The sequence below is a fragment of the Camellia sinensis genome, chromosome 5 (genome assembly GCF_055761805.1).
Source record: "Camellia sinensis isolate YWXY chromosome 5, ASM5576180v1, whole genome shotgun sequence".
NCBI classification, from domain to species: Eukaryota; Viridiplantae; Streptophyta; class Magnoliopsida; order Ericales; family Theaceae; genus Camellia; species Camellia sinensis.
Window position 1 is genome coordinate 105,946,826 of NC_138965.1, and position 23,819 is coordinate 105,970,644.

The 23,819-nt window shown below is 37.2% G+C and overlaps 2 protein-coding genes across 2 annotated transcripts in view; one reads left to right on the forward strand and one right to left on the reverse strand.

Moving 5' to 3' along the window:
- LOC145791593 (uncharacterized) overlaps window positions 1–16,867 on the forward strand; it is a 29,017-nt gene extending 12,150 nt beyond the window's left edge. Inside the window, exon 9 of the mRNA XM_082871962.1 lies at window positions 16,756–16,867. Within this exon, the coding sequence (XP_082728088.1) occupies window positions 16,756–16,867 (112 nt within the window). The remainder of the gene's footprint in view (window positions 1–16,755) is intronic.
- Window positions 16,868–22,784: 5,917 nt separating this feature from the next.
- LOC145791594 (uncharacterized) lies at window positions 22,785–23,264 on the reverse strand. Its single transcript, XM_082871963.1, has one exon. The coding sequence runs from the start codon at window positions 23,262–23,264 to the stop codon at window positions 22,785–22,787; it is 480 nt and encodes a 159-aa protein (XP_082728089.1).
- Between the last annotated feature and the right edge of the window lie 555 nt (window positions 23,265–23,819).

The window sequence follows — 23,819 nt, forward strand, 5'->3', positions numbered from 1 at the left end:
TAGGCCTCGTTTGGGAACTCTCCATTTTAGCCAAAAAGTCAAAAAGTTACTAAATTAGCCAAAAAGTCAACAACTCATACCAAAAAGTCAAAGATTCTCTTTTCTCTCTACTTTTTGCACATCTTTTCGTAAAAAGTCATCCCAAACATACTAGCTTTTTTTAGCTCATATTTTAGCCAAATAGCCAAAAAGTTACTAAATTAGCCTGTTTCCAAACGAGGCTAGTCAACTTATAACTTAAAATAAATTATTTTTGTGTGTTTGGTGTAGCTTAATAGCGTAAATTATAGCTTTTCATAAACTGATTTTCAGCTTTTTCTTTGAATGGAAGAAGAGCTGCTTTTCTATTTCAGCTTAAACGGAAAGCTGAAAATTGATGGGCAAAATTACTTAAATGCCCCTCATCAATTTTAACTATTACCAAAAACCCAAGTATATAAACTAATTTTCTCAAAACACTTTTCATTTGCTCACTGGAGAGAGAGAGAGAGAGAGAGAGAAAAGATTTCAAGTAGGTGATTTTTCGGCTAACAAACCAGAGCTCTCTCTCACGAACCGTTGTCTCCTCTCTCTCTCTCTCTCTCGTTTGCTCGCTCTCTCACGATCTGCTTCGTTGTCACCTCCCGTCACTACCGCCATCGCTTTTGCGATTTGAAACCTAACCACTGCCATCTCTCTCTCTCTCTCTCTCTCTGGCTGCGTTGTTCTCTGGCATTATTTGCCACCGTCAGGATCGACCCGTGCTCTCTCTCTCTCTCTCTCTCTCTATATATATCTCTCTCTTTCCTTGCGATCTGAAACCCTAACCACCGTTGTCTCTCTCTCTATTTCTTTCTTGATCTGCGTTGTTTGTCGCCATCACAATCGCGATCTGCGTTGTTCCTGGAAACCCTAGCCATCGACAGCGGTTAATAAATTAATAAAATAATATGTAATGAATTAATAAATTAAACAAAATTAACAAAAAGGAAGAAGAGAACAGAAAAGTGATGAAAAAGAAAAAAATCAACAATTTTTATATTGGTATCAATATTAATTGGTATTAATTATTAATAAATTAATATTGTATATTTTTGTAATGAATTAATTATTAATTGATACTAATTAATAATAATTGTTGATTATTAATATTAATTGATACTAATTAAGCAATTAATTGATAATAATTAATTTATAATGGAAACAAATTGTGACAATAATACTTCTATTACATTTTTATCAAATGTATCAATTTTTATATTAATTGATACTAATTAATACTAATTATATTAACTTTTATTAATGAAATATTTTTTTTTAATTAAAATTGAAAAAAATGACAAAATTATCATTTTTATATCATATAAGGGCAAAAAAGACAATTTACAGAAAAATTATTTTACAATTTATCAACTAAATACTACTTTACTACTTAAATTTATAATTTCATAATTACATCAAACAAATTAATAATTATAAATTATAATCTATTAAGATATAAGGTATAATTAATTCTCACACTTCTTTCAAATGGGGCAACGCAATTTATCGTAACAGCAATGCTAGGTATCATGAAAATTTTGTCATGAAAATAATCATGAAAGCTTTGTGATCCTTGGATTACACTTAGAATAAAGCACCACACACTAATCAAGGTAATCAAAGGATCATAAATTTTTCATGATCATTTTCATGACAAAATTTTCATGATCCCTAACTTTTCCCTTTATCGTAATTGCGGGAAGTGTTGCGGGAGGACTTGCTGAAATGGGCTTTTGACACGTGGATATCAACAAACTTGGTTAATATTCTCTCGTAGTCTCACACGCACATCGTTCCTTTTAATGAAACACAAAAAAGAAAGAGTGGGCATGGAAAAAGGGGACCATTTGATTTTTATGCAATTATATATTTATTTTTGTGTGTGTAATTGAAAGGGTTCGTTCTATAATTAGAATACAATTTTCAATTTTCATGATTCAGTTCCGATTCGTAGCTTGAAAGTCATCGTTTTGGTGTTTTTTTTTTTTTTTGAACTGAAGAAGAAGAAGAAAGAGCTGAGCTTCGGCATCAAAAAATGTCAATCGAGCCAGATCATTCTGATTTCTGCAAAATGTCAATCTCTCTCTCTCTCAATTTTTTTTTTCAAATCAGATCATTCTCTTCCCAAAAAATAATTTTCCGGAGAATGAAAATTATGGGCAGTTCATCATCATCATCACCAATTTTTTTTACATCATCATCACCATCACCAATTTTTTGGGCATCACCATCACCATCATCACCAATTCTGAATGTAAAAAAAATTACATCAGAATGAAATTTTTTGGGCAGTTCATTCAAATCAGAATCAGATCATTCTGATTTCTGCATCAAAAAAAAAAAAAAAATTTGGTGATGATGTTGAAGAAAACTGAAATTAAAGATCCAGAACAACTAAAATTGGTGATGGCGATGATGATGTAAAAAAAATTTCTACAGACGATGAAGAAGATGATGTAAAAAAAAATTTTGAATTTTTTTTTTTTTTGATCTTTACATCATCATTACCTCTCTTTGTGTTTATCAAAATTTCTACAGCAGGAGATGATGTAAAAAATTTTAAAGATCCAGAACAACTAAAAAATTTTCGGCATCAACAGAGTTCATCTTCTTCATCAACACCGAGATCCTCTTCAATATCAACCGATCTCCATCTTCATCATTTTTTTTTCGTTGTTCTTCTGCAGATCTTGTTCATCATCTTCATCAACATCAACCTCAACATCAACAAATTGCAACAACATCATCATCATCTTCAACATCATCATCATCTTCATCAACAAAAAAAAAAAAAAAAAATTCCTTTGGTCTGCAGATCCGGATCAGCATTATCATTATCAATAATTTTTTTTTTCAGATCCAGATCTACTTAGAAAAAAATAAATAAATAAAATTTGAAAGAGGAGATCGGGCCGTCGATCGCCGCCACCATCACCGACCATCACCGTCGATCGCCTCTTCGGTTCTCTCCTCTCTTTTCTCTCTCTCTCTCTCTCTCCCTCCTCTTCTCTTCCCTCTCTGTCTCTGTGTTCGAAAAGAATGAAGAGGAAAGAAAAAAGAAAAAAAAAATATCAAAGCCCAAAACGACGGCGTTTTGGGCTTCGAGCCAAATTCGGGCCACCAAATTTTGAGCTACGGATCATTTTTCTTCATGATTTTAATATTTGGAATGAGTTGAAATAGAAGAGTGGTTCATAATTATTAATTTTAATATGAATTATATTATCAAATTAAGTAAAATTTTGATTTTTTTTTTTTAAATTTTCTTATGAAAATCTCACATTACTAGAGGAATGTCAATCATTGAAGAGTAAAAAAATAATATGGCAAATGGTTAATTACACTTCTAACTTTTGTATTTTGATTCAAATCTCACTTTGTTCCATATAGTTTTATATTGAATAATTTAATTCATGCAATTTAAATCCAATTTCAATTTAGTCTTTCAATCTGTTGGCTAAAATGTTGGCTTATTTTTCCTACGAAGGAAAATATCATAAATGCGAGCGTGCCAGCAAGGATTGAAAAATCCTTACAGATTAAATTCAAGCCAATTATCAAGCGATTGTGTTGACGGTTCTTTTGCCTCAACGAAGAGGACTTCAAGATTTCCAAGTGTAAAGAAAAGAAAAATTAAAAGAAGAATGGGGAACGGAGAAAGATGATTGAGTGAACAATCAAAGTAATAATTACTTACCTCTACTCCTATGCTTCGAAAAGAAAGTGCATAAAATGCTTCGAAATGGAAATGCTGAAAATAAATGCTTCGAAATATAAATCTATGTTAAACTACTCCTAAGATAAGGAAAATAACAAGAAATATTGAAATCAAGTGTCTTTGATTATGAATTCTGGATCCTTTACAATGTAGCCATTAATGGCTATTTATAGAAGAAAAAATACAGCAATAACTACTTAGTAACTACCCATTTCTTCCATCTTCATTCTTGTCTTGCCATGTGTCCTTCCACTCATCCACTTTGTCTTCCCACTCATCCACTTTGTCCTTCATATTCTCCATTATCTCTATAACTTCTTTTAACTTCCAAATGAATAAGAGGATGCCACGTGTCCTGCAATTATATAAATAAATAATAATAAAAATTGCAGATTTATGGTGTTAACATTACCCCCCGCGGCCCTTAAAAATGATGTTTATTTGAATTTTTGAAGGGCCGAATCAAGCACATGACTAACCTAAGCAGCAAAGTGCTTCGAATGATGTAACAACACCAATAAAGTGCTTCGAATGAGTATGAAATTATGACAAGATGACTCGAATTATTACTAGTAACAAGCTTCGAAAGTGATATAAAGGACCAAAATCATTCTTCGAAGGTCGATGGAACCGACCAAAGACGAATTACATCCTCAAAAATACTCGACAAAGCTTCGAAGGTTCATAACCTCCATTATTATTTCTTCGAAGCTGTTGTTGATACAAGATAGAGTGCTTCGAAGCTTACAAAATTATGGCAAAACGGCTTTCGAAGCAACTTATGGCAAAACGGCTTTCGAAACTGTTTTTGGCCAACATTGTGGTTATTCAAAACTTATATGTTCTGGTTCACACAGAATTAATGAAAATATTAATTTTGTGCTTCGAACCAATTTATTAATTCTTCGAAGACACCAAAACTGTTGTTCTTCGAGCCAACTTATGATGCCAAAAACAGGCATTATTCGACAACTAATTAATTGTCATTTTACATATATTTGAAGAGATGTACACATTTCGAAAGTTTTCAAAGTTTTATACAGTTTCGAAGGTGAAGTAATCAACCTTCGAAACAACTCTTGATGTTTCGAATGTATCTTCAAAGCTTTATACAGCTTCGAATGTGAAGTAATCAACCTTCGAAACAACTCTTGATGCTTCGAATGTATCTTCGATGCTTTGATTGTGTACATACAAACAACTGGCCATCAATTTGAAAAGATAAGCCATTCTCAACCATTTATTTAAATGCAAAGGCTTTTTCTAGCCAAGTTCATGCATTTTAAATGGTCATCCCTTGTTCTTAGTGCTTCGAACTCATAAGAACAATTTGTTAATTTTATTAACCACATCATCATAATTATATTTTGATGTGAACCACAAATCCAAAAAGGATTTTGAACACCAAAAGTCATGGTATAGTGTGACCATGAAAATTTATACTTTTTGACATTTTGAAAAATGTCAAAAATTTTGAATTCATGAACAGTGGCTTGTTCATTGTTCTTGACCATGTTTGTTTTAAAAACATGACTTTTGCTGAATAGGTTTTCATAATTATTTGGCAAAATGGGTTGTTTTTCCATGTTAGCCATTAATGGCTTATGAAAATCACCCATAGATATATTATTTTCATGACTTGACTCTCTAAAATTTGGTTTTTGGACCCCCCGAGTCATACATGGAACATCATTCTTAGCCAAATTTGGTTCAAGAACATGCTCTTTCGTTGTGTTAATTTCATAATTTGGCTCTTTAAAAACGGATTCTTGAACCCCCCGAGCCATTGATGAAATCAACTCTTTGCTTTTGCTATTTTTAACCATGGAAAAATTCTGAAAAAATTCACCAATTCCGGCCATTAAGGCCTCAGTTAAAGACTTGGTAGTGAGAGTTGATAACTCATCATTCCATTGGCGAATTTCCATATCAAGTTGATGAATTTCTCCAATTAAATGGTGTCTTTGTTCTTCCACCAAATAATATTGTAAGGGACGAAAATTTATTTCATCAAGAAAATGAATCTCTTCTTGAAGATCCAAAATTTCTTGTTTACGCCAATAAATTTCATCTAGACTATTTGAAATGGACAAATCCAATTCATTTTCCATTTATTACACTTGACGTCCCACCGGGCGTGCCAAAAAATGTTGGCTAAAATGTTGGTTTATTTTTCCTACGAAGGAAAATATCATAAATGCGAGCGTGCCAGCAAGGATTGAAAAATCCTTACAGATTAAATTCAAGCCAATTATCAAGCGATTGTGTTGACGGTTCTTTTGCCTCAACGAAGAGGACTTCAAGATTGCCAAGTGTAAAGAAAAGAAAAATTAAAAGAAGAATGGGGAACGGAGAAAGATGATTGAGTGAACAATCAAAGTAATAATTACTTACCTCTACTCCTATGCTTCGAAAAGAAAGTGCATAAAATGCTTCGAAATGGAAATGCTGAAAATAAATGCTTCGAAATATAAATCTATGTTAAACTACTCCTAAGATAAGGAAAATAACAAGAAATATTGAAATCAAGTGTCTTTGATTATGAATTCTGGATCCTTTACAATGTAGCCATTAATGGCTATTTATAGAAGAAAAAATACAGCAATAACTACTTAGTAACTACCCATTTCTTCCATCTTCATTCTTGTCTTGCCATGTGTCCTTCCACTCATCCACTTTGTCTTCCCACTCATCCACTTTGTCCTTCATATTCTCCATTATCTCTATAACTTCTTTTAACTTCCAAATGAATAAGAGGATGCCACGTGTCCTGCAATTATATAAATAAATAATAATAAAAATTGCAGATTTATGGTGTTAACACAATCTAAATTTTCATTAATATTTATTGTATGTACACTTTAGGAGACTGATAAGTGTCCCAAAATCATTAACATTAACTTTCAACTTGAACAGAAGGATCAAACTAAATATAAATGTAAAATGTAAAGACCAAATAGTTCAATTAAAAATTATAGAGACTATAATAATATATATATATATATATATTAGATTGGACCACAATAAAATTTGAATTAAACTATAATGGTAAAAAGTGTCATTAACTCTGGCAAATTATACTCATATATATGTGAGAAATATGTATATATTCTTTCCTTTCCAATGAAGAAATATGTGAAGGAGAAAATACATGCAAATGCTATGAACAACTCACATGTTTAGACTGAGAAGAATACAAAATTAAGGTAGAATTTTCCAAAATAATAATTAAAGATTCCTAACGAAACAAATGCCTTAATAACATTCATCCACGAATTTTATTACTATTAATCTCATTACAAATAATGATGTTACCCAAAAGACAATCTAAAATGGAAGTAAATTAGGTTTTTATAATTAAAATTAATAATACCCTAATAAAAATTATAACTAGCACAATAGATAAATATAATTAATGAAATAAAAATAGTTAAAACAAGTGTCTTAACAACAATGTCAGTTAATGATTTTAGCACAGTAAAAATGTGAAATATAGCTATGGCAATTTAAAATAAAATAAAGAGATAAGGGAGAAAGAAACAAACAAATTTGTAGTGGTTCGGCTTCAACTCAGCCTACGTCCACTCCTCAAGCTTCACTTGAGATTTTTCACTATCTTCTAGCTTCAGAGGGGTCTAGCAACCTCTTTACAAATGGAGCAATCTTTCATAGATTTTACACAGACTTCACAAGCTCAAACCCTTACAAATCTTAAGTGATTCACAATCACTCTCATGATTTTACGAATACAGGTCTTGTTTGGTTTGTTTTTCAGAAAAATTTTGGATAAAAATTCTCTACAGACAAATTTTCAAGAGTAATCAAACCAAACAATTTTTTTTTAAAAAAAATCTTAAAATTTTGTTTGATTACCTACTTTCCAAAATCACTCTCTCTCATACACATCAAATCAATCACTTTTTTTTTAAAACTCTCTCTCCAAAACAATTTTCCAAAACCATTTTTGAAAAAAGGCAAACCAAACAAGTTTTCGTACTTTTTATCTCAAAAACTACTCTACAAACACAAACCAAGTGTTTGCAACACTTTTTCAAGATGAAATGAAAAAATGCTTTCAAAGAAAGCTTACAATAAATATCTCTCAAAGATAGATATATAAAATGAACCTTTGATTTTTCTGAAAATCTCACACAGGAAAGATGGCCTTAAAGCTATAAGGCTCAGTGTATAATTTCTGAGAATAGATGTGAGTGATTATAGATTAAAGAATATTTTCAGGTTTTTTGTAACTTGTTTACATTAGAGGATTTGGTATATATAATGAAAATTATAGCTGTTTATAGCCGTTGTACTTCCATTATTACTAATTTGAATATCTTCCACTCCATCATTACAAATTTGAATATATTCCACTTGAACCTCTTGAACCTTTTGGCCTGCTATTGTGCTAGGCTATTTGAACCTTTGTTTTGGGCTGTTTGAACTCCTGATTTAATCAAATATTAAATACATTCTAACAACATTTAGGATAAAGGTTTATGTGAGAAATAATGGGACAAAATAAATTTTGATTCTATTTTTCTCTTTCAAATAAATCATCAAAATAAATTTTTATTATAATATAATTAAATAAATCATCAAAATAAATTTTGGATTCTATTTTTCTCTTTCAAATAAATTAAAACATAATTAAATAAATCATCAAAATAAATAAGTCTAACAATCTCTCCTTTTTTGATGATGGCACACGGTGATGTTTTGATTTGATTTGGAAGTAAGAAAGGCTCCTCCTCAAGTCATGCTCCATAAATTCATTTCTAAATACATAGGTTAGCACATGTGTAATGAATAAGCTTTAATTGGAGACCTGATATGAGACCATGATATCAAATTATAAATACATAATCATCAGATTAGTTTTCAAATAGTACCATAATTTGAAAATAATACCATAATACATAATATCATATAATTTCTCCCATGTGACATTATCAAAAGCAAATCATGGGTCAGAATCTGGAGGAAGAGGAGGAAAATGATATTGATAAATGGCATCAAAAAATAGATAATCAAAACATAGATATACATATATACATACACATACAACTCTTACGCGTCTCTCTCGTTTTTCACAAAATGCGGTTGCCACGCGGCCTGGCTTTTGCTTCATTGGCCGAGAAAAGCAGCTCTGCTCGATTGCCGCTTACCTCAACTATCTCTCGCTCCTTGTCTTCTTCTCTTCAACCTCTTCTCTTCAACCTTCTTCTTAATCACACTCGTCTGCTTCTTTTTCTTCACCTCACTCTCTTCTATCTCTTCTTCATCACTCTCTTCAATCTTCATCTTCCTCGAGAGACAGAATAGAGAGACTGAGGAGAGCAGAAAGGCTGCCAAAAAATGACCCTCCTTTCGATTACATCTCTCTCTCCTACTACATGGCTTCGTCCCATCCCCTTACTCTCTTTCCGGACCAGAATGATCCGGTAAGCGCTGCTGGGCTGAGTGCCCATACTCCTACTCTTCCTATCATTCCTCTTCCTAACCTTCCTATGATGTCGATTGACCAAATCATGGCAGCTCAATCTGACATAAAAGCCAATCATTTCACACTGACGTCCTGTATGGAGACGGTGGCTGCAGTCACAAAATTGGCTCACCAATTGTAGAACAGGACGAGTGAGCTTCATCAGGTCAACGCCTAACTCACTTTGCTCCAGCGCATGTACAAGGATGCGCGAGCAGAGATAGGCGCACGGAAGGCCGAAAATAAAGAGCTTAAACGGAAAATCACCTCCATGGCCCGATTTGGAACAACGTCGTTCTTAGTTTTTGATAGTCGGCGGGGAGAGCTCGTTCTCGACGAAAGCACGGGGGCAGGGAAGTCAAGCGTCGCCTAAGGTGATAAAAAAAAGAAAAGAGCGGTGGAAGAGGCGAGGAAGTAAGATCGGCGTAGGGCCCAAAAAAAAAATGAAGGGTTAGTTTTTTTTTATGCTTATTTTGATCGGCGTCTGGCCGAAAAAAAATGAAGGGTGTTTTTTTTTTTTGTAAATATTTGTAATTTGATTTGTTTTTGTTTTTATGTTTAAGTACGAAAAAATGAAATTAAAAAGCAAAAAAAAAATAAAAATAAAAGTTAAGCCTAATGGCAAAAAAAAAAAAAAATGGAAAGGAAAAAATAATAATGGGAAGAAAAGAAAAAATAAAATAAATAAATAAATAAAGAAAATGAAGCTTGTTAGTGAAATGAAAAAAAATAATAATAAAAAAAAATAAACGAAATTAAGCCTAATAGCAAAAATAAAAAAAAATCAATGTATGCAAAATTAAATTAAGCTCAAGATGCAGAACAAAAATACATAGTTATGAATAACAAACTGTTAAGGATAATAAATGTATGAAGAACTTGATAACATTCAACTGATAAAATGTTTCCATATCAATGTAGCAATACATATATATCATTTTAACAAAAATTCAAGTTTCACATCCACAACAAAACTTTTTAAGTAGAAATCGACATTCCAAGCTCGCCACGAATAAAATTAAAGCGATCCTCGCTTAGGGGTTTTGTGAAAATATCCGGCAATTGCTTGTCGGTGTTTACAAATTCAAGTACAATATCTCCTTTTTGAACATGATCTCTTAAAAAATATGTCGAATTTCAATATGTTTTGTTCGTGAGTGTTGAACCGGATTTTTTCTTAAATTGATGGCACTAGTATTATTACATTTAATAGAGATATGATCATAATGCAAATCAAAGTCCTTCAATTGTTGTTTCATCCAAAGTATTTGGGCATAACAACTTTCGGAAGCTATATATTCAGCTTCGGCCGTTGATAAAGCAACAAAATTTTACTTTTTGCTAAACCAATACTAATGAGTTATCAAGAAAGTGACAAGTGCCACTGGTACTTTTTCTATCAAGTTTGCATCCGGCAAAGTTGGCATCCAAGTAGCTAATTAAATCAAATGCAACACCTCTAGGATAAAACAGTCCCAAATTTTGAGTGCCAACAAGATATCTAAAAATTCTTTTAACAGCACTGAGATGTGATTCCTTAGGATTTGATTGATATCTAGCACACATACAAACACTAAACATAATATCGGGTTTACTTGCTGTTAAATAAAGAAGTGAGCCGATCATACCTCGATATTTTGTTTGATCAATGGACTTACCTTTTTCATCCTTATCTAGCTTAATGGATATGCGGTGTTCCAGCTATTTTTGAGTCATACATACCAAAATTTTTGAGTAGTTCTTTTGTATACTTAGCTTGGTTGATAAAAATTCATTCCTTACATTGTTTGATTTGAAGTCCAAGGAAATAATTTAGCTCCCCCATCCTGCCCATCTCAAACTCACCTTGCATACACTTAGCAAATTCTTTACACAAGGTTTCATTAGTAGCACCAAATATAATGTCATCCACATATATTTGCACAATAAGTAAATCATTATTTTTAGTTTTAACAAAAAGTGTTGTATCAATCGTTCCTCTAGAAAAATTATTTTCAATCAAAAATTTACTTAATTGTTCATACCATGCACAAGGTGCTTGTTTCAAACCATATAAAGCTTTTGATAGTTTAAAAACATGATTTGGAAAAGCATGATCTTCAAAACCTAGGGGTTGTTTAACATAAACTTCCTCATTTGCAAAACCATTAAGAAAGACACTTTTTACATCCATTTGATAAAGTTTGAAATCTTTAAAACATGCAAATGCAAGTAACATGTGAATGGCTTCTAATCTAGCAACAAGAACAAAGGTTTCATTGAAATCAATACCTTCTCTTGATTGTATCCTTGTGCAACAAGTCTAGCCTTGTTTCTTATAATTGTGCCGGATTCATCAAGCTTGTTTCGAAAGATCCATTTGGTACCAATAATGGTATGATCTTTAGGTTTTGGCACAAGTTCTCACACTTTGTTTCTCTCAAATTGGTTAAGCTCTTCATGCATAGCTATCATCCAATGTTTATCGAATTCGGCTTCTTGAAAGTTTTTAGGCTCAATCTGTTAGAGAAAAACCAAGTTACTACAAATGTTTCTAAGTGAAGAGCGAGTTTCAATACCTTTTGTAGGGTCACCTAGGATTAAATCCTTAGGGTGATTATGAACAAACTTCCATTCTCTTGGAAAATCATCATTGTTTCCTCCTTCTTCTTGAAGTAGGAGAATAGGTTGTTCAATCTCTTTGTTCAACTTACATGGTTGGTTCTCTTCTTTGTAAATACTTGAATCTTCCACATTTGGTTCCAAATCTATATTATCACTAACAATTTTCTTTTGAGCAGAGATGTTAGTTTCATCAAATGCCACATGTATAGATTCTTTCACAACAAGAGTTTTTTTTATTAAAAACACGACAAACTTTGCTAGTTAAGGAATAGCCAAGAAAAATTGCTTCATCAGATTTTGAATCAAATTTACCTAAGTTATCCTTACCATTATTATACACAAAACATTTATAACAAAAAACATGCAAGTGACTAATGTTGAGCTTTCTATCATGCCAAAGTTCATAAGGAGTCTTTTTGAGAATAGGTCTAATTAATGCACGATTTAAAATATAGCATGTGGTGTGAACGGCTTCGGCCAAAAAATATTTATGAAGATTATTTTCGTAAAGCATTGATCGACTCATCTCTTCTAAAGTTTTATTCTTCCTTTTTACTACACCATTTTGTTGAGGGGTTCTAGGTGCTGAAAAATTATGTCCAATACCATGCTCATCACAAAACAATTCAAATTTCTTATTTTCAAGTTCTCTACCATGGTCGGTTCGAATATTAGTAATAAGAAAGTCTTTTTCATTTTGAATTCTACGATAGAGTTTTGTGAAAGAAGAAAAAGTTTCATCTTTGTGTGCTAAAAACATAATCCATGTAAATCTTAAATAATCATCAATAATAGCAAGACAATAATGTTTACCACCTAGACTAGTTGTCCTTGAGGGACCAAATAAATCCATATGCAATAGTTGTAAAGGTCTAGTTGTGGAAATATGAGATTTTGATTTAAATGATGTTTTAGTTTGTTTTCCTTGTTGGCAAGCACTACAAAGATGATCTTTTTCAAATTTAAATTTTGGAAGTCCAATGACCAAATCCTTTATCAAAAGTTTAGCAATTAAATCTATATGAGCATGACCAAGTCTTCTATGCCATAACCAACTATTTTCATTATTAACATATAAACATTTAACATCACTAGCATAGAGATCATTAAGATGAAAAACATAAACATTATCATAGCGATTACCAACAAATAAAGCTTTATGATCATTTGTGCTTTCAATTGTGCAATGTGATTTATCAAAAATAACTCGATTACCTTTATCACATAATTGACTAATACTAAGTAGGTTATGCTTAAGTCCATCAATAAGTATAACATTTTCAATAGAAAGGTTAGGAGAAATACCGATGCTACCAATACCGATGATTTTTCCTTTCTTGTTGTCTCCAAAAGTAACAAATCATCCATCTTTCAATGATAGTTTAGTAAAGAATGATTTATCTTCGGTCATGTGTCTGGAACATCCACTATCAAGGTATCGCTTCCCTTCTTTAGCTTTGGACTTAAACCAAACCTACAAGATGACAATCAAGTGTTGGTTTTTGGTACCCATAGTTCCTTGGGTCCTTCTTTGTTAGTTTTGTTAGGTCCCTTAATAATCCAAATCTTTTTAATTCCCATGTTCATATTCTTTTTGAATGGAAAATACGATATATAATGGCCTTTCTTTCTACAATAATGACAAGTGATATGAGGGTCTGTCATGAGAGGTGCATTTTCAAAAATTGTATTGAGATTGTTTTATTTCTTAACAGAGTCATATCCAATACCCGCTTTATCAAAAACACATCTTTGATTTCCAAGAAGCATGTTAAGATTATCTCTACCTTTTACAAAATTTTCAAGCGTTTGTGTTAAATCATCAACATTGTTTTTTAAAGTAGTTTTCCCATTAGAGATAGTATCAAAATCATTTTTCAAAATAGTTTTTTTTTTCTTTAATTCTTCTACATTAATAGATAAAGATGCAACAGATTTCTTCAACACATTATTTTTGGCATAAACTTTTCTAAATTCACTTGATAGTTCATGGAATGAACTTTCAAGCTCTTCATAAAGAGTAATTACCTCATCTTGAGTAGAGTTTTCATCTTCTAGAGCCATGAGACATAAATTGGTTACTTCATTTTTAATTTCATCACTTGAGCTTTCATCTTCACTTTCTTCCCAAGTTGCTACCATGGCCTTTTTGTTTCTTTTGTAGTCTTTTCCATGATTCTTCAATTTTGGACAATCCATTTCCACATGTCCAGGATTTTTGCACTCACAGCAAATAATAGGCTCTTGCTTGTTATCTTTGTTATACTCTTTCTTGAAAGGTCTTCTTCCTCTATAATTGTTTTTCTTGAAGTGCTTTTTGAGATTTCTACTAAACATGGCATAACTTTCATCCTCACTGGAGTTTTCATGTTCTTCTTCATTTGATGAGGCTTTGAATGCAATTCCACTTTTCTTTTTGTTTTCAACATTCTCATGTCCTTTCATGGTGATCTCATGAGTCATAAGGAAACCCATAAGCTCATCCAATCCAAGTGTGGAGAGATCTTTGGCTTTTATAATGGCGGTGACCTTTGCTTCCTAATTCTTTGGTAAACACCTAAGAATTTTTCTTACCAACTCACTGTTAGTATAAGTTTTGCCAAGAGATTTCAAAGAGTTTATAATTTCAGTAAATCTAGTAAACATACTTGAAATAGATTCATCATAGTTCATTTTAAACAATTTATAACTATGAACAAGCATATCAATACGAGATTCTTTTACTTGGTTTGTACATTCATAAGTTATTTCAAGTTTGTCCCAAATTTCTTTTGCCGAATCACAACTTGAAATTCTATTATACTCCTTAGAGTCTAATCCATAAACAAGGGTGAGTTTGGTTTTAGCATTGGCTTGCAATAATTTGTGACCCCTCTTATCACATTCATCTTCAGTTTTAGGTACACTAATATTGTCTATTAATTTGGTAGAAAATTTTGAACCTTTGGTGATAATAATCCACATGGCATAATCAGTGGCTTGTAGGTATAAGGTCATCTTATCCTTCCAATGACTATAGTTGTTTCCGTCAAACAATGGTGGACTATTTGTGGCTTGTCCTTCAGCTAAGGTTGCCATGGATCGAAACTCCTAGATGGTTAAATCTAAAACAAGAGTCTAAGCTCTGATACTAATTGTTACCCAAAAGACAACCTAAGAGGGGGAGGGTGAATTAGGTTTTTACAATTAAAATTAATAATACCTAATAAAAATTATGACTAGCACAATAGATAAATGTAATTAATGAAATAAAAATAATTAAAACAAGTGTCTTAACAACTATGTCAGTCAATGATTTTAGCACAGTAAAAATGTGAAATATAGCTATGGCAATTTAAAATAAAATAAAGAGATAAGGGAGAGAGAGACAAACAAATTTATAGTGGTTCGGCTTCAACTCGGCCTACGTCCACTCTTCAAGCTTCACTTGAGATTTTTCACTATCTTCTAGCTTCACAAGGGTGTTAGGAACCTCTTTACAAATGGAGCAATCTTCCACGGATTTTACACAGACTTCACAAGCCCAAACCCTTGCAAATCTTAGGTGATTCACAATCACTCTCAATATTTCAAGAACACAGCGTTTTCAACACTTTTACAAGATGAAATGAAAAAATGCTTTCAAAGAAAGCTTACAATAAATATCTCTCAAAGATAGATATATAAAATGAAGTTTTGATTTTTCTGTAAATCTCACACAAGAAAGATGGGTTTAAAGTTATAAGGCTCAGTGTATAATTTTTGAGAATAGATGTGAGTGATTATAGATCAAAGAATATTTTCAGGTTTTTTGTAACTTGTTTACATAAGGATTTGGTATATATAATAAAAATTATAGCCGTTTATAGCCGTTGTATTCATTTGAATTTATAGCCGTTTATAGCCATTGTAGTCATTTGAATTTATAGTCGTTTATAGCCGTTGTACTTCCATCATTACTAATTTGAATATCTTCCACTCCATCGTTACAAATTTGAATATCTTCCACTTGAACCTCTTGAACCTTTTGGCCTGCTGCTGTGCTAGGTTATTTGAACCTTTGTTTTGGGCTTTTGAACTCCTGATTTAATCAAATATTAAATACATTCTAACAACACTTAGGATAAAGGTTTATGTGAGAAATAATGGGACAAAATAAATTTTGATTCTATTTTTCTCTTTCAAATAAATCATCAAAATAAATTTTTATTATAATATAATTAAATAAATCATCAAAATAAATTTTGGATTCTATTTTTCTCTTTCAAGTAAATTAAAACATAATTAAATAAATCATCAAAATAAATAAGTCTAATAAATGAGATTCTCATTAACCTCAAAATTTCTATAATCCAAACAGAGTTAGAAGCTAAAGAAAATCAAGTGAAATAATTTATACATCCCACCAAAGTATTTTCTTGTTAAAGCTCATGAACTTTTTGAATTGGCATGATAAGATTGTATGCATTGCAAAGTCTTAACAGTTGTGTTTGGCTTCACTAAAATACATTTGAGATTAGCTCAAAAGTTGAACAAGCTGATGATGCTCTATGCTTGGAGGATGGATGGGCCAGATTAATCCACACTTTCGATAGGTTTGCTGGGCTTGTGGTTCGCGGAATACACCTGCAAAAAAGGGTCCAAAGGGAGCAATCCCTCGGCGGACACTTCGAAGGTCAAGTTAGTTCAAGGCAAGGAGGTTTTTCTAGAGAGAGAGAGAGTGTTCGATAGAGATTGAAGAACTTAACCTGTGTCGTTCTTTTTAAGCTTTTTATCTCTTTCATTCATCATTTCCTTGTCCCTTCTCAACTGTCCTGTCGGCCGAAAGTCTAAGGTTTAGCCGACCTTGTTCACGGTGAGCCCATTTTTTCCAGTGTGAAGAGGTTGCCGCATTTAATGCCACAAGGGTCTTATTAATGGCTGATGTATGGGTGTAATAACTTTGTAGATCTTTGTCTGCTTACGTGGCTGGTTCCTTGATTGACAAGTGTTTAGATGTTATTGGTCTTGGATCAACATTGGGTTCTCAAGGGTGCTGGGCTTTAGTACCTGGATCGTGAATTGGGCCCTAAGTCATAGGCTAAACTTTTTTGTGGGCTCACCAATGTCAGTAGTCCCCTATTTCCCGAGTACAGCTTTAGACCAACGAAGAGAATAAGAAGGAACCGGGAAGGATTCGCCCAAGCTAAGTGGGATGATTGATCGTAGAGAGGGTCGACTGTGAAGGTGGCCGAGCTGGAGGACTGACAGGGAGGAGGACCAACTGTAAAGGTGGCCGAGCTAGAGGACTGCCCAGGAGGAGGACCGACCGTAAAGGTGGCCGAGCTGGAGGACCGACTGAGAGGAGGACCGATCATAAAGGTGGCCAAGCTAGAGGACTGACCATAATGGTGGCCGAGCTGGAGGACCGACCGGGAGGAGGGCCGACCGTGAAGGTAGCCGAAGAGGTAGTGACGGCGAGCGGGGCTCAAGGAGCAACGAGGCACATGATGATATAAAGTGAAAAAGATAGGGGAGGGGAAAGGGGTGCTGAATCGTGAGTGTACACGTGGGGTGATCTAGGCCAGTGGTGAGGGAGGTGATGAGTTAGTAGGAAGCGAAAGGTTAGGGTTAGGATAGGATTTGAAGTGGAAAAAGGCGGGGGTTGTAATTTGGTGAAATTTGTAAACTGGCGAATTTGAATCTCGATCCTTCGAAAATAGGCAAATTGTGGGCATTTGGAATTATCCGGTTTACATATCTCATTGTGAGAAACCAACACATCCCAGACCTTACCGCATTCGTCTCATGTGATGCTCCCCTCCAACAGTTTGTGAACTTCCTCGCGTCTGCGGCCGAAGCAATATACAGAAACGTAAGAGAGATGGCTCGAGAGGAAACACTGGCCATAGGGTTAGAAGCGCTAGGTGAGGATGATGTGGTGGAGTTGGCGGAGCAGGCGGAGCAGTATAGGACGGAGAGCCAGGAGGAAAGAGGGGCGGAGCAATCGGCGTAACCCCGTCCAACCACAATGATTGTGGCGGCGAAGCCGATTAGACAAGTGGGGTCGGACCATTGGCACACCAAGGCTGAAAAATCTACGTTTACAGTAGAGGAGTTGAAGGAGGTACGTAAGAAATACCAGATTCCAGCAGAGGTAGAGTTGAGGCTACTGACGTTGAAGTAGAGGGCGTCAGATGTACACCCGATGGAGTTTACACTATATGAGGAGGCGCTGCGTGGGGGGGGGGGGGTCTGAGGTTGCCAGTCCCATAAATACTGGTAGACATGTTGAACCGGTTGGAGGTGGCGCTAGGTCAACTTATGTCCAATGAGTGGAAAATATTATTGGTCTGCGCAATTGTATGGCCACGGGCGACCGAAGGAGTGGCGATGACAGTTGATGAGTTTTTTTCCTGTTATAAAGCCTTAGGGCAACAAGAAACATGGGTGACCCTGCAGACGGTGGCAGGGAGAGGATTAGTGGTGGGGTTGCCGTCGTCGGTGAAGGGGTGGAGACCAAGGTGGTTTTATGTGTCGGTGAACGTGGAAAATTCCCATCAAGTCAGTGGAGCCAAGGCTGGAGGCGGAGACGGAAATGAGGGTTAAACGAGTGATGGAGGGGAAGGAGAAGGAGGGCTTAAAGTGGGATGACCTTGTCCAGTCCTCAGCCTTGTTTGCCTTGAATCTGGGGCCATAGCTGACGGAGGAGGACCCTGCACTAGAGGAGTTAGAGGCGAGGAGGAAAATGCAGGAGGCGGAGGACAAAAAGACGTTTGCCAAGGCAGATAAGTATAAAAAATCAAAGTTAGGTCGTACACCAAAGCTGGTCATGAAACAGCCAGTCCAACCACGTCCCAAGACTTTAGGAGACAAGGACTTGACCGATTTTACACCACTGCCACTGCCAGTGGATCCGTTGAGGGAGAGAAGTACGAAGAAGGTGGAGGCGGTGTTGAAGAAAAAGAAGAAAAATGGGGTGGCTGTGGAGGGGAGTGAGGGAGAACCAACATTGAAGAATGCGAATGAGGGGATTGTGGAGAAACCCCCAGAAGGAAAGGTAGGGGAGACCAGGATTAGGGTAGGAGAGGCCAAGCACCTAAACGGCCAAGTAGGGAGTGAAACAGGCGAGCAAGAACAGTTGGTAGGAGCCGACCGGTTGGAAGATCAATCGTCCAAGAATGTACCTGTACAAGAAGTGTCCCCAAGTCTGGGGGAAGAGAGAGGGCGGGTAAGCAGAACGGAGATGAGCGCCGTGTTGAGGACCGCCACGTACCATGTTCGTGTAGTGGCCGGTTGTTCAGCGAGAGAGGGGGGTGAAGCCAGGGTCGCCGGAAACCATCTCTTTGGGGTGGTGGAGGATGCGGCCGTGCGAAGGATGACACAATTTACAAAGGCCGACCTGTTGAGAGGGTTCTATTCAGCGTAGATGGAAACCGCGACCTTGGCGACGACTTTGCTGGGTAAGGCGGCGGGGGCAAAGGTGGAGGCAGAGCCATTGAAGGCCCAACTGGAGGGGGTGAAGGCGCAATTGCAAAGCTTAAGGGTGGAGACGGAGGGATGGAGAAAAGTAGCGCGGAGTGCCTGTGCAAAGGGCTTGGACTATGCGCAGAGGATGAAAAAGATGGAAGTGTTGGCGGTTGTGGAGAATTACATGGAAGAACGTGCCAGAGTAGGTCAGGCTGAGGCTATCGTCGAGCTGTCAGTCGCCAAGTTAGAACTCGAGGTGGTGCACCATAAGGTGGTATCATTGGAGTTTGAGTTGGCGAGCGAACAGAAGAAGATGGGGGAGGTCCAAGAAGCTTGCAATACTGCCAATGAAAGATTAGAAAAGGCCCTGGAAAACAATGAAGATCTGCAGGATTAGGCCTTGAAAGACAAAGAAGAGGCAGATGTGCGTGTGGCTGAGTTGGAAAGGGCCCTAGCAGAAGAGAGGGTCAGGACGGAAGAGTTAACCAGGAAGATGGCGTTTGAGAAGGCAGCCTATCTAGACTTGTATATGGCAGCGGTGGAGCAGTTTAAGGCGTCTCCTGAGTTTCAAATGGCCATTGATGCAGCGGTGGCGAGAGGCTTGGCCAGAGAGGGAGAAGGTGGTGTTGGCCTGTCAGGAGTGGCTGCTGTTGGGTGAATCGAAGAAGAAGTGATCTAGAGTTTTCAACAGTCAGACTACTACAAACACGAGATGAGTCAGTATTGGGACAGCGGTTGGATGAGCTTTAAATATAAGGTGGAGGTGCTCTTTCCTCATATTGATTTTAACGTTGTGAGGCTAGGGGAGGGAGACATAGCCCAAATGCCACTTGACGAGGGGGTTGAGGAGGAGGAGTTAGAGTCCACTGAGGAAGGGAGAGTGGGAAGGTGAAGACCCTCCTTTGTCTATCAGTGTTGTTGTTGTTGTTGTTGTTGTTTTTTTTTTTTTTTTTTTTTTTTTTTTTTTTATATATATATATATGAGGGTGTATAGTTGGGCAAGGTGTTAATGAAATAAAAATTGGGTTATTTCTGTTATGTTTGTATTGTGTGAAGATGACTAACACATTGAACCATTGGAAATGAAGTAAATTGAAATTGCCTTGGGCAAAAATGGGCTGAAATTTAACTTAAGTAAAAATGACCTAAGGAGAAAGCTTAACGCAGTCAAATGGGCTTGGAGGGCACAGTCTGGTTGGGACTAGGCTTAAATTAGTCTGGCTGAGCTCGTCATGCTTAGTCTGATTGAGGCTTGGAGGGCTCAGTCTGGTTGAGACTAGGCTTAACTTAGTCTGGCTGAGCTCTTCACACTCAGTTTGGCTGAGGCTTAGACGGCTCAGTCTGGCTGAGACTAGGTTTAACTCAGTTTGGTTGTGCTTTTCATACTCAGTCTGGCTGAGACTAGGTTTAACTCGGTTTGACAGAGCTCTTCATGCTCAGTCTGGCTGAGGCTTGGAGGGCTCAGTCTGGCTGAGACTAAATTTAACTCGGTTTGGCAAAACTCTTCATGCTCGGTCTAGCTGAGGCTTGGCTTAGCTCAGTCTGGCTGAGCTCTTCATGCTCAATCTGGCTGAGGCTTGGCTTACCTCAGTTTGGCTGAGTTCTTCATGCTCAGTCTAGCTGAGGCTTGGCTTAACTCAGTCTGGCTGAGCTCTTCATGCTCAGTCTGGCCGAGACTTGGAGGGCTCAGTCTGGCTGAGGCTTGGCTTAACTCAATTTGGCTGAGCTCTTCATGCTTAGTCTGGCTGAGGCTTGAAGGGCTTAGTCTAGCTGAGACTACGTTTAACTCAGTCTGGCTGAGCTCTTCATGTTCAGTCTAGCTGAGGCTTGGAGGGCTCAGTCTAGCTGGTACTAGGTTTAACACAGTCCGACTGAGCTCTTCGTGGTCAATCTGGCCGAGGCTTGGAGGGCTCATTCTGGTTGAGACTAGGTTTAACTTAGTCTGGTTGAGCTCTTCATGCTCAGTCTGGCTGAGAGTCGTCAAAAACTTGACATTGAGGCACAACATTAAGAATAGGAATGTTAAATTGTTGTCATTAAGGCACGGGCAGAAACAAACAAGTGTTTCGATAGGCAAAATGAAACATACAACAATTGAAAGATACAAAAATAGAAGATGTCGTTTTACTGGAAATAACATTTCAAGTGCTTGGCATTCCATGGATGGGGGAGGTCTCTGCCCTCCATGTCTTGGAGACGGCAAGTACCAGGGCGGGGTCTGGCTTTGACAATGTAATGTCCTTCCCATTTGACTGCTAGCTTGCCCTCCGTTGGATATTTAGTGGCAAGGGTTGCTTTGCACAAGACTAGGTCTCCTGCTATGAACTCCCGAGGTCAGACTCTACGGTTATAATGTTTTCTCATTCTCTGTTGATATGATGCTCGCCTGATAGCAGCTGACTCTTGGAGCTCTTCAACTAGATCTAGATCAGCTTGACGCAACTCCTCGTTTAGTTCAGGATTCGAATGTAGCACCCGGGGGGTCAGCAGGCCGACCTCCATTGGGATTACCACCTCGGCGTTATATGTTAGGCGAAAAGGGGCCTCCCCACTGGGGGTTCGAGCTGTCATCCGATAAGCCTAGAGTACGTTTGGTAATTCTTCAGCCCAGAGTCCTTTGCCGGCTTCCAACTTGGTCTTGATGATCTTCAGAAGGAAGTGATTGGTGACTTCGACTTGCCCATTAGCTTGGGGATGGACTGAGGAAGAGAAACATGGTCTGATATTGAGCTCTTCACAGAATTTCCTGAACTTGGAATTGTCGAATTGTTTTCCGTTGTCAGAGACAATGGCCTGGGGAATTCCAAATCGGTACACGATTGACTGCTAGATGAACCTGGTGGTGTTTCGTTCAATGATTGTAGTAAGGGGTTCTGCTTCCACCCATTTGGTGAAGTAGTCAATGGCAACCATAGCGAACTTGGTTTGGCCCCTGCCAGTGGGTAAAGGACCGACTAAGTTGATGGCCCACTTAGCGAATGGGTAGGGACTGTTGAGTGTAACCAGTTCTGTTGGCGGGGCGTTGGGAATATTAGCAAAGCGCTTGCATTTATCACACTTAAGCATAAATTCGTTGGCATCTTAATTGAGCGTGGGCCAGAAGTAACCTGTACGGAGAATTTTATGGGCCAGGGATCTTCCCCCTGAATGGTTACCACAAATGCCCTTGTGTACTTCTCTTATCGCATAGGTCGCTTGAGCAGGATTGAGACACCTGAGGTATGGGCGTGAGAATCCCCGTTTGTACAATAGACCACCGATAATGACATAATTAGACGACCGGGCTCTGACTTTAGTGGCTTGCTGCTTATCATCTGATAACTCCCCTCGCTCCAAAAATGGAATGATGTCTTGGGCCCATGGGATAGGCTCGTTCTGGAAGAAGTGGATCTCTTGTGGGTTTGGTGAAGTCGTTGGATGGGTCAGGTATTCAATGTGGATACCGTGATTGAAGTCTGACCAGTTGGCCGAGGCTAATTGAGCCATTTCGTCTGCCTAAGAGTTTTCTGACCTAAGGATGTGCCTGATCTAGAAAGTACTGAAAAGGCGGACGAGGGGAAGGGCGATGTACCTGTATGTTCGCATTGTCTCCTTCTTTGCGTCGAACTCCCCAGTAATCTGCTCGACAACCAATTGGGAATCATTGAACACTTGGATATGGTCTATACCAATGTCTCTGGCCAATCGAAGACCTACTATTAAGGCCTCATATTCGGCTTCGTTATTGCTTGTGTCGAACAGAAAACGGAGGGCACACTTGAAGTACTCACCTTCTGGGGTGGTAAGGATTGGGCTGGCTCCACTACCCTCTTTGCGGAATGAACCATCGACACTGAAGGTCCAGGAGTAGGGGTCTTCTGTATCAATGGTGATGTGTGCTGGTGGAGGAGGTACGTTCGGAGTGAGATTGGTGAACTCCAAGATAAAATCGGCGACAGTCTGGCCTTTGATCGCTGTTCGGGGTCGGTAAGAGATTTCAAATTGACTTAGCTCAACGGACCATTGCATAAGTCTTCATGACAATTCTGATTATTGCATGACCTTTTTCAGAGGCTCGTCAGTGAGAACCACAATGGAGTGAGCTTGGAAATAGGGTCAGAGGCATTTGGAGGCTATAACTAAGGCGAGGACCATTTTTTCTAACAGAAGGTAGTTTTGTTCGGCCCCCGTGAGGGCGCGGCTAATGTAGTAGACTGGACGTTGTACTGTGCCATTTTTCCTGATAAGGGCATCACTGACCACAGTGTTTGATACAGGCAAGTAGAGGAAGAGGGTTTCGCCTGGTAGTGCTTGAGAGAGGATGGGAGGGTTGGCCATACATTGCTTCAGTTGTTGGAAGGCCTTCTCAGACTCGGTGTTCTATTCAAACACTTTCCAGAGGACTTTAAAGAATGGAATGCACTTGTCGGTTGCTTGGGAAATAAAGCGGTTGAGGGCAGCAACTCTACCTGTGAGCCGTTGAACCTCCTTGACAGTTCTAGGAGACCGCATTTCTATCAGGGCATTGATCTTTTCAAGGTTAGCCTCAATGCCCCGTTGGCCAACCATGAATCCTAAGAATTT